This window comes from Apaloderma vittatum, unplaced genomic scaffold (genome assembly GCF_000703405.1).
Source record: "Apaloderma vittatum isolate BGI_N311 unplaced genomic scaffold, ASM70340v1 scaffold25711, whole genome shotgun sequence".
Lineage (NCBI taxonomy): Eukaryota > Metazoa > Chordata > Aves > Trogoniformes > Trogonidae > Apaloderma > Apaloderma vittatum.
This window is the reverse complement of record NW_009700058.1, coordinates 1-12,298: the sequence shown is the minus strand read 5'-3', so window position 1 is coordinate 12,298 and position 12,298 is coordinate 1. Positions and strand designations below refer to the sequence as shown.

General features: G+C 38.1%; 1 protein-coding gene across 1 annotated transcript in view; it reads right to left on the bottom strand.

Annotated features, from left to right (window-relative positions):
- Positions 1-5,054, bottom strand: part of LOC104280849 (cytoplasmic polyadenylation element-binding protein 3-like) — a gene marked incomplete at its 3' end in the record, with an annotated part of 51,827 nt that extends 46,773 nt beyond the window's left edge. Inside the window, exons 1-2 of the mRNA XM_009878635.1 lie at positions 4,924-5,054; positions 3,788-4,698 (exon numbers count right to left, since the gene is read on the bottom strand). Of these exons, the coding sequence (XP_009876937.1) occupies positions 3,788-4,687 (900 nt within the window). The remainder of the gene's footprint in view (positions 1-3,787; positions 4,699-4,923) is intronic.
- Positions 5,055-12,298: the final 7,244 nt, after the last annotated feature.

Below are 12,298 nucleotides of genomic sequence, written 5' to 3'. Positions count from 1 at the left end.
ATACCACCTTATTTATTTCTGCTAGAGAAGTATTCATCAGCAAAGTTGCCAAGAATGAGTTGATTATGGCCAGAATCTTCGGAGCACCAAATTGCTATGCATTCCTCAAATCTAAAACTTGCAATTGTGCATTTTTTATTGTTTCTAAAGAACATATCTCAGAAAGCATCAAAACTTGGACAATTTCTCAGAAATTGTTGTAGTGTTGTTGTTATGAAAAATTCACAGGGTAGGTCTTCCATAATTAGCATACTGGTTTCCAAACATTTAATTCCTTCTCTATCTTCTCCACTGTAAAGAGAATTTCTTATCCATGCTTCCAAGGATCTATTTCAGGCACTATCAATCCTCCTAACCTCACAAGCTGTGTCCCAATATCTTCATATGGCCAAAAGCCAAAAGGAATGCACTATTTACCTGAGAGAAATGAAGGAAAAGAGAATTCTGGGAGCAGCTCAGGAGCATAAGATGACAATAGCGCTTTTCAAGCCCCACCACTTTGCTGTGAAAAAGAACTGAAGCGCTGCCCAGGTCCCAGAGACAATCGGTTCATCTCAGCCTCAAATGCCAGAAATAAGGATTACTTAGCATAATGGCACACCACTACTGCTTCTCACATGACAATCACGACAGAGAACCTTCACCTGAACCACCTGGAAGCTGAAGAATATTCAGAACAAACTGGTCACATTTCTGTATTTCATATCTGGCCTTCATATACACCTATTCTGGTGATCTTATCTCCAACTCGTATTTGCTCCATTACATTTCATTCCAGACCGACTGCTTCTTTCTTTTCAGCTATCAGCTTTGTATCTTCTCTTTTTTGTATACAGTGCAATCAATTTTCCTTGGTAAGTACACAAAACCAGCCTCCTTCAAAGCATTTTTAGCTGCCTTTCAAGAGGAATCACAAGGCAGATGCCAACAGAATTTCTAACAGAACCAACTACCAATCGATATTTTAAATGGTCTGATACGTTCTGCAGCACAACTCCTTGGGACAGAAATCAACTAGTTTTGACATACAACATACAATAATGTATTACTCAAATTCAGGGATGGAGATACCTAGCATATTGTTTTATATACATGTTTGTAAGAAAAACTTTTTCAAATTTAATACTTTTTCCTAGAACTAGATATACCAGTAGCTATCAGCTGCCTTCAAATATTACAAAGAACACAAACCTTGATTATAGTTTTCTGCCTAAAATTTTTGATCACTGCAAAGACCTTAATTAAAAAGTAGGTATCACTGATGTTAACTGGTGAACATATTAATATTTTTCTTTTTACTTAGAATATTTTTGAGCTTCATATCTTAAGAAATTAATTATAAACCACAAATACTAAAAAGTCTTATAATGTCAACGTAAGAGAAAAGAACTAGTTAGCAAAATATTTTGCTAATGTGCATTAATGTGTTGCTAGCAAGTTTACTGAAAGGTATTTCTGAAGCAGATCAAAAATGCTCAGTTATGAAGAGTGGCAGATGTACACGGATAAACCCGCCAGAATTACTTGACAGTGCTGACAACCAGAACTTAGTGTGTCAACTGTGTCAACATATTGTCTGATTTCTGAGGGGGGGGAAACAGAGGAGAAGAAGAAAAATAGGCAACCAGAAGCCAGGCAACAAATACTAAACTTCTATATGCATATGAGTTGCATTTTTACCAATGTAACTAAACAGTTGCCAGCTATCAATAGCACGGTCTCAAGACTTCTTTGTCAATCTGTTAAAAATAGGAGCAATCAACATCAACCCAGATTACATTCTTGTATGCAAAATTCTGGGTTTTCTGAGTCTCTGAAATCAGACTTATTCCAGCTGGTGCTGAGAGTACTATAAGTATTTGCTTTCAGTTGAACAGGAAAATATCAGGTCAAATTCACAGAGAAGAAAACAAGTTTCCAAATTTACATATTGGCTAATATCTCAGCTTTGCAAAACCTTAATTTTAAAATCAAAGAAACTTTCTTTAGAAACATTTCTCTGCTTTTTTTTCCCCTAGTGATGACTAAATATCTTGCAAGTTTAATTTGTGACAATTTACAGTCACAATAATAACTTTAATGAAATGCACAACTTTATCAGTGACCAAACAACAGAAATAAGACCATTTACTTTTGTTTTTCCTACTAATTGAAATTTATCAGAATTTGTAATGGCTTACATGTAGACAATTTAACTAAAAGAATACTTGCAAATTGAAACACATTTCCCACTCCAAGAAATGGCTGGGAGCTATATTCACTAGCATTTGTGCTCTGTGCAACATAGTTTCAGCAGGCATCTTGTGTCTAAAGTATAATCTCTCTCCAGGCTTCAGTGCTTCAGAGACACTGACCAGCGGTTCACCAGAAGCCACTCCGCCTTCGTTTAGGGTAGCCAATAAAAAAATAGCAACTCTCCCTTTAAACAGAATGAAGCAGCAAAATGAAATTTCAAGGCTGGCTATAATGTGCCCTCTTTGAATGAGACTGGAAAGTGCACAGGAATGCACATATTTAACTTCAACAGTCTCTTAAAGTAATGGGGGGATGGGTGTTTCATAGGTTTTTTATTCTCTAATATTGTCAACCTAGATGTTATTCTTCCCATACTGATAAGTTAAAAATGTCCGAGTGTTTATACTCTGTTGCGAAAGCACTTACCTGAAGAGAAAGCATATATGAATGATTTCACTGTACTTCAAAAACAGAAAATTTTTATTTGTCCGAGGCTAAAAAAGCTAACCTAGAAGAAATTTGAGATTCACTTCACCTTGTAAAGATATAACTGCAAGTGCACACTCTGCTTTTTTCAACTTAAAATGGATTTCACACCATGACAGGTTTCATTCTGCATTAAAATTGCAAATCTTCTATGTGGCCCAGTTTCAGCTGCAATTGATCTGCTTTGTCGTCACAGGAAAAAAAAAAGAAACAAACAAAAAACCCCACACAGTGAAGGGCACTGCAGCTTTAAATATTTCAGAGCTATGTAGCTAGTAAATAGACTCCATTGCAATATGGCTCTGAAGGTCGTGTCCTATTGTCTCTTTTCTCTGCAAATATTTTGAACAGCATAAAATGGTTTATTTTATACAATACCTCCCTGCCATTTCTAAATCACGTCAATTGTATTAGGCATTTCCTTACTGGAAAGGACAGATACTCCATACACACCCACGCTGCTTCTACATGTATTCAAAACGTTCACTGTGAATATAACAGCAGAGTGTATGTATCAGATGTATAAAGCTTTTCATATATATACCTTATGTGAACAGACTCCACGTTAAATCCCACCACAACATAAGGACAATCAGTTATTTCAGTGGTGATAAAATAATTAACTTGATTTCAGGTCAAGAAGCATTTTTGGTTAAAATTAACAGGCCGGTTAGAAAGCTGAAACCAGAGATTTTAACATCATCTACTTCTCACAAACAGGAGAATATGAAAAAAAAATTTCTAACACACAGCACGAAGTGTATGTAGTTCGCCAAACCTGTTTTTCATGTGAAATGCCATTACTTTTCCCATGCTAAATAAAAAAAGCCAGCAAAAACCCCAAAAGTCCTGTCATATTTAAGAATAAGTTACAAGAAAAATAAGACTATAAATGCTAAGCTAGAATCTGGAATCTTTGTGTATGCACTCCCTAGGATCAACCTCACTTCTTTCATACAAGGTGAGAGATGCCTCTCAGATACAACAGTAATGTGAAATACACCCCTGCAAAAAATACCACTTTGTAATAGCTGTCACCATGTAGAAGGTGCGTGTAATCATTTACCTGAAAAGGCAACAGATTGTTGCCGTTGTCCGTCCTGAACGCGTTGTCTTCCATCCAGGATTTGGGGGTTAAGGGTGCAGCCCGTGGGAACTTCGGAGGGGCAATGACATTGCTGGAGAATGGTTTTTTAAGGGGTGAGATGGGATTGAGGGGGGAGGGTACACCGACCCCCACTCCCACGCCGACCCCCACTCCAACTGCCCTTCGAGGGTCCCTACCAGCCTGCAGCCCACCCCAAGGGTTGGAAGGTGTACTCCAAGCTGCGTTTTGATGGTTATTCCAGCTGGAGGAGGAAGAAGAGGAGGCAGAGGAGGAAGACGGTTTGCTGGTCATGATGGGCTGATGGCTGTAAGCAGCATTTCTCTGGGCAAAAGGTGCCTGATTAGGGCTTACAGGTGACCTCCGTTGCTGCTGCTGCTGCTGAGCTTGCTGCTGCTGCTGCTGCTGATGTTGGTGGTGCTGAGTCTGAGCTAGGCCAATTTGAGGCGAGAAAGTGCCACCAAATACAGGGTTGACATGGTGTGGAAAATTCTGGAAAAGCATTGTCCCATTCACTGGAGTAATCCCTTGGAAAAAGCTATCATCCACTGTGTTTGTGGTCCCGGTAGACCAGGTGCTGCCAAAGGAGGGAGACAAGGAGGTGCCGGCTGCAGGTTCTTGTTGAGGCTGGTGAAAGCTCAAGCCAGGCAAAATGGGAGACTCCATCTGCATCTTCTCCTTGCTATTTTGGGAAGGAGCCGATGTGCCGATACTAGTCACTGAATTGTTGTCTTCTGGTTTGGGTGTCTCCGATGAGATGGGTGTAGAGGGGGCTTCTGCTGAGTTTGGATCTTGCTGCTGCTGCTGCCGCTGCTGCTGGGGCTGGGCTTTGCTTTTGTCCATCAGTAAATCATCCTGCATGGTTTGCGCAGCTGAAACAGTAGGGGAAAAAACCACAAAGACAGATTATTAACATTGTCATTCATACCACAAACCAGCCTGTTTCGATTTTGCCAGCCAAAAATCTCGTCCTATAGCTAGTGCTATGCTACAGCAAATTGCAAGGCAAAGCCGTAATCTTCCCCCCTCCCCCATTTAGGAATATGCAACCTTTGATCGTGCTAGATAGCCTTTAAAATATTTTTAAGATGCTTCACCCTTTTTGATGCCTTGTTTCCCTTCAGTCTAAATGAGAGATGTGCTTATAGGGCAGAGATATACAGCAATTTCGCCACGTCTCTTTTCTCTTACACCGGAACTCAGAGCTCTCACCCTGCAATGAGAAACTGATTCTGGTTCCTGTTTTTCCAAGCACCCTCCTCCTCCTCCACCTCCTCCCCCTGGTTATTTGCATACGTCAATAAATACTGCTGCGTCCTTCAGCAAGGTTAAAAAGACACCAGTCTTCGTTCTTCTCCACCCCCTAATAGAAAAATTAGGGGACCTTTAAAGGAGCCGGGTACCGATTTTCCTTAATTAGCAAACAAGCTTTCAATTATTTCAGTTTATCAGAGAGAAAGCACACGCGAAATCTCGCACTGATAGGGGAGCGGTTCTAAGCGGCACAATCGTTTTCTGGCCTTTTTCCGCCGCACAGCTCGCTGCCTGCTCGGGGCATGAGGAGCGGCAGCAGGGGGGCCGGGGGGAACGTGGAGACGCTTCGTGCAGAAAGCCACCGACGGGTGCTATATTTGCCTTCAGTGACCTTACGATCTCCCCGTGTAAAACGCTACTTTACATCAAAGCAGTCCTTTGCTTAAAGGTACTCCTCTAGCTGCTGTATTTCTATGTATATGAAATCATCAATAATTTGTTCACTGGAGAAAAAATACTGTCAAAATGAGCAGATGTAAGAGGTATTACTAGACTACGATGTTTCTGGTGCTTTCACAATGAAAAATAAAACTGGGGCAAATGGAAGTACTTAAAATGTTGACATGCCACATTTTAAAAGCCATCTTTATATGCATAAGACAAAGACCACTGATGCAAATTATTTGCTAAAACAATATTTAAGTTTAAACTTTAAAAAGTAAATGTACGTAGAATGGTTGTGTCTTACATCTGCTAGAAAAGGTGCTTCATATGAAATATATCATATAATTTGATTATTATTTTGAAACACAATAGTACTAATGCATATATATCAATGAACTACAATTATATGAAACTGGAACAGGAACCTCCACATTTTGCAGACTTTTCGTCAATTGAAGAGAATGTTTTAAATCTCAAAAGTATTTGAAATGAGCAAAAATCACTGTGACTGTGTCAAAGATTGTCATTGCTAAATGCCTAATTGCATTTCTGTTGAGCTAATCATATGACATGTACATCATTCCTTAGACTGTACAATCATTCCTTAGATTGCATTTTTCGGATTGTTGTTTTAATGTTACAAAGTAAAGCCAAAACAATTAACCGTTTAAGAAAGGTGGCAAAGAGGAAATTGACAATGCTCTCCTTTCTGACATCAACAGTTTTCAGATGGTCCCTGTGTATCTTTAGAATTTCTTGGGGGTTTTTTTTCTTTTTTTAAATCTCTTATGAGGCATGCACACACTTTTTAGCTAAAATGAATGTCAGGACATGTTTCTGCTCTCCATTAAGTTACTGCTCATGCTCTATCTTATTTACCCATTTAATACGTAAACTGAACAGCAAGGGTTCATCAACAGACTATGCAGTGAGACAATATCTAGGCAAGTTCCTAATAAGAACGGAGTAAGCTACTGCATCTGTAACAGGCAGCTCTGCTGCTGCTGCTGGGGGTTCAGAAAACCTTGCAAGACAGTTTAAAGCAATACTGCAGTAAGCCCATAATATACCAAGCTCTGTGTAGCTTTCCATTAGCTTTATTTCTATCAAAATCACTAATACTCCTAAGGATGCATAAAATGACTACAGATTCCACATCAGAGAGAGGAAAAATATTGTATGTATCCCTCCCCTGGTTCTGAGCTATCAGTAGTAAAATATATTTAGAGAGAAAAACATAGCAGCTGAAATGTTAAAATTCTGTCGACAATAAAGCATATTTACATCAGTTAGTCACCAGGTTATCTATAGTGGCTAGCACAGCAGTTGCTTCAGATATGTACCTTGGCTTGGCGAGCTGTTTTTGAACTTTATCCTAAGGACTGTAATCCAGTCATTTTCACATTGCTTCTTAAAGGTAAAAATCACTGCACAATTCTTGTCAAGGTCAAGACCTACCTTTAATGAATTAAGTCATTCTGAATGGAAAAACACTGAATAATAAATGACTTTGAAAGACAGGCCAGCCAATGTCTAATGTTGGACTAGTATGCAGTACCTCTTGATTACTTGCTGGTGTAAGTATTTGTACAAATTTACAATCCAGTACAGGAAATCTATATCCCTATAGCAATACCAACTCCATTTGCATGCAGTAACCCATGCAGTCATCACAGAAATTTTTAAGGAACGGTTACCTTGGGGTTTCCTGTATTTAAAGATCAACAAAATGACAGTATACTTATTTTCTTCTCTCAGGTTTGGTATATGACAAATAGTCGACCACTCTGGCAAGACAACTGGAAGCTTTCAGCGCATGCTCTTCGAAGGAATCTTGGGGTTTGAAGTCTTATCTATAGATGGCATTTCACTGCTGCCTATCCTGAAAGGAAGAGGGCTCAAAAGGAAAACTGTGTGTACACTCCCTCTCTCCAGGGAGTACTGCTGCAATCTGAAACACCAGCTCTGAGAAAATAATTATCTGTCAGACTGATCTGAAAGTAAGTAACTAAAGAGCTTTTAACAGTTTAATTTGTACCTGCATCAAATGACTACCTATTCAGAACAATCAGCAAAGAAATAGTTCTAGTATTTCCAAATATGCTTCCCAACTATGCTTCCAGATTTCTAATATAAGAAACTAACTGTAAGCTCATACCATCTATAAAATACACAGCTATTACAAAGGAGACTGTGTCATGTTGCTTAGCTGAAGAAATATTAGATATTCACCTGTCATAATGTAACTACTAAAAATATTCTGACACTTGAACGCAAATAAGTTCAGCATGAAAATTTAAAACAAAACAGCACATAGGCAAAAAGTTATATTATTTCAATAGTTTCAAACTTCCAAGGTACAACTTTTTCATTTCACAGTTGTTGATACTACACTGAAAATTATACCAAAAAAATAAACTACTCAGAAAAAAGGGAAGGTACAAATTTTGCTGTTTAACATTCCATCTACCCTGTACATTTCAACTACCCATTCAACTACCTTCCTTCCACTATCCACATATCTCCAACCTCAACATCAGTACACAGCCTTACAGGAGTTCCTCTCGTAAGATATTAATATTTTGATGAGTAAGTTAAGTCAGGTAGAGTTCTCAGAACTTAATTTGCCAGCACTTATGTTCTGTCTTGTACTGGTCCATAAATTATTCTGGATATTTATTCTGGGTAATTATTCATAATACTAACTATTCAGGACCAAATACTAATGCTTGTATGGAAATTACATAGTTGAAATCAGAAGCGTGAAAATCTCAGTGTTTAATGAACATGCAGGCTGATTTTTCAAAGAATGAAATATGCATAGCTTTATAGGTCAAAGAGAGATGACTAAAGCTGAGAAAGGTAAATTAAGGCAGTTGAAAATGGGTTGTTAAAACACTTATGTCTCTACTTTCTATAGTCTGTTTACATTGGACTGTATGGTCTGCTTGAATTAAATCAATGCCATAATTAAGAGTTTCTCAACACTTGCTCTAACCTGTTTGTGCTACTCTGAATCATTAAGGGCAGGAAAACTGTTTTCTTACAGCAGCTGGAAAACATCTCATTTGTTGAAATATTCCAGCTATCACAGGGCTGGCTCTAGGCCTTCTATACCCCTCCTTTATGTCTCTGTTTACTTCTGGGTTATTGCTTTTCAGATGATGTGAGGATTCATGTGGAAGGGGCCGCACCCTTACTGTCACTGCTTCCCAGGAGACACCTTCACTTTGTAGATCAATCACTAAGATAAGGAGAGTGCTCAGTATGATATTCACAAATGGAGCACTCCAGAACCAAAGAAAATCAGGATGTAAAGACAGTGCTTGATCAACTAGCCACTAGAGTAAAACCACTTTTTGTTTCCACCAGCCAACTCTTGTAACTGCCAGCTGTATCAGAACACGAGCTTAATTCAATCTGGTATCTGAGTTACTTGACCTGGGCCAGTTCCAAATAAACAAATGTAAGAAAGGCCAAAATAAGCCTAGCTAACTCAATTAACATTGTATTAAGTCTATTTTTATTTTATGAAATTCGTTATGAAGCAATTTAAGCCTACTATGACTAACAAACCATGCTAGTCTTTTCTTCTAGAAAGTGAATATTCCAACTAGCTTGAAGGTTAAAATGAAGTATTATGGTACTGAAAAATATTTTTATTATAGAAACATTTTTCTCCGTTTAGATTTGTTTCATTTTAGCTTAATTGAGGGCTCCCTATCTTTTTGAAGGTGGAATCAAGTAGAAAAAAAAAGCCTCATCTTGTAATTTAATTTTACATGTTACTATCATAGCAGTTATTTTTTTATGCAGTTTTGCCAAAATAGAATACTTCCATATTGCTAGGTTACTTAGCTTTGTTGAAAACAGTGAATAATTCCAACAGTCTTAATGTTGGAGATCAAAAGAATTGTATTAAAGTACTGCTCCTTGATTATTCATTCTCTTTTTCAGGCCTTGATGAAATAGTCAAATAAATATTTAATATATCTCCATATTATATTTGCAGTAATTGCTTGTCAACTTATTATATTAAGCTTAAATCTATATAAATTTGTTATTAAACAAATTAGTATTTTAAAAGTTGATCATCTGAAATAAAACTGATAGCCAAATTTAGGGCTCAATTTTAAGCTTTGAATAGCTTGTATCTTTCTTTGTGATTTTCATTAAGTTCTGTGCTTGCCTTCAAATGTGCAGTTCGATTTAATTCAAAATGGCTGCCATCTCCAGTTAGTACCAGGGAATCAGGGAAGCTGAACTCGGTCAAATCTCCATGAGTTGCAATCATTTTCCCTCACTTCATATTGCTGAAAGGGAGTCTCTTCCCAGTAGAGTTCTCTCTGGGCTCAAATGCAGCTACTAACAGGTGAAGCTAAGAGAGGACAGAGTGAGACTGTGCAAGGAGCATCATGGAGACGGAAGGAAGGAAGAACAAAGAAGAATCTATTAAGGGATGAGATGGGAAGCAATAGTTAAAAAAATAAAAAGAAAAAACTGCAAGAGACAACCTGAGATTTATAGGGGAAATTGTTAATGCAAAGAAGGAAGCACAAAGAATAAAAAGTGGAAAGAAAATGACAAGGAAAAAGGGATGAGAGAGAGCGAGTTGAAGGAGGAGATTGTTGGGGAGAATAAAGCAAGCATTTGAATAGAGCAGCTGCATATCCGGTCTTGTTAAGGGGAGGAGATGAGGATGGAATGACAACTCTTGCTCCGTCAGGGAACACAGAGTTTTTTTCTCAAATTTAGAAATGGTTATATATGTATTTTAGGACCACACTTTCATTCTGAGAACAGCAGACAAATGGAGAACACATACCCCAAGCCATCCAACAAACTCCTGAACAATAAAAAGGCACAAACCGATTTTTAGGTTTCAGAATCTTTAAGCTATTTATGGGATGCTACAAGGTCTGCCACTACAGAACCATAGATTTTTGTGTTGGAAGGAACCTTTAAAGGTCATCTAGAACAAGCCTCCAGCAATGAGCAGGGACCTCTTCAATGAGATCAGGCTGCTCAGAGCCCCATCCAACATGACCTTGAACATCTCCAGGGATGGGACTTTTACCATCTCTCTGGGCAACCTGTTCCAGTGTTTCACCACCCTCATTGTAAAAATTCCTTCCTTACATCCAATGTAAATCTACCCATTTTCAGTCTAAAATCATTACAGCTTGTCTAATCTACCCTCTTTCAATCTAAAATCATTACCCCTTGTCCTATCCTGGTTTTATATGTAATGTTTGGAAAATAAATAAGCAAATAAACAAACAAACAAAATAAAAATATCCAAACCTACCAAGTGTTCACTGTTTGGCCTGATATTCAAGTTTTGTCCTGTCTTGACACCCCTCCCTGTGCCAGTGGCAGAGCAAAGTAGTTGCCTTGTCACAGACTGCTTCTCAGTCTCAAATGGTAGCCAAGTGATCCTGAGTTCTCCTTACATTCCTTCAGGGAAGTATTGTTCACAGCCATTATTACTCATCATGACCTCATAGCTTTATCCTAAATAGCAGACAACATATCCTTCTCACTCCAAAGCAAAAACAGAGATATTGCAGAAATCCCATAATCCTAGGAATAAAACCACTTTCTCCATTTCCATTTGAGGATAAAAATATAAAACAGGCATTTGGCTAGTTTAGCTGATCAGTGCTCTGGCCAATAGACAATGCATTTATTCCAGACCAAGATTAGGAAGCAGAAACTCTGATATCTAATATTGCTCTTACGTTTCATGGACAGCTGTAATTGCGACAATGTTTATTAGGTTCTCTTACAGGAAGTCATGCCCACATGATTAACTCAAGCCACTGTACATCCAAGACTTCCCATCAGTGCAAGCAAAATCAAATTCTACTGTCCCAAGAATAAGTACAAAATGGAACTTCTGGGATGAGATGTCAGCACAATGGCTTCTTCTATACATACTTCCTGTAAAGAACATTTACATCACTGTAACTACTTTGACATTCCTGTTTTATAGCAATGTGAAAATAAACAACACCCTCCCTACTCTAAACATATAATACAGCTTACAAGTCCAAGTCTGGATATTTTATACATATTTTTACCATGCTTTTCTCTCAACAAAGACTCTGAAAACTAGACTGACTTTTCCCTAGCTAAGGCACCATGGTCAAATAAACCAACATGTTCACTGAAGTCTCCTCCCTATTCTACCTGATTTGTACAGTCATCTATATCCATCATTCAAATACTACTTGCCTCTACAAAGAAGAGATGTAGGTTGATGTAGCTGTAAAACTGTGATGTTGGCCCAGTAAATTACTACCTTGTACAGTAGCTGTAGTATAACAAAGTTGTAATTTACACAAGGTATCAGGGACTAATTACATGGAACAAAACTTATTACAAGAGTTATTTATTTAAAAAGTATATATATTTATATATAACTTGCAAAGGAAAATTCTAAGTTGATGTGTACTTACTAACCTCCCCAAGAATGTGGAATGTAACAACTGCTTCTGAAAAATAACATCTTGCCCTTTGCTCAAGGAACATGACATCACGCAGAGTCTTCACACGCGTGCACAAATGCATACGCTTGGACTGAGAAGTAAGAGCGGGAGTCGAACATCCACGGTGGAGACAGAGGACAAAGCAACTTCTCCCCAGGCACCAACCCATTTCTTTGTTCTGTAAAGGCTTTTCAGCTCCTAAATTACCAGTTTCACAAAGCGTGTTGACTTCAGAGCATATAATAAACTTCAGAAGAACTTCAGAAAGCACACCTACAAACCG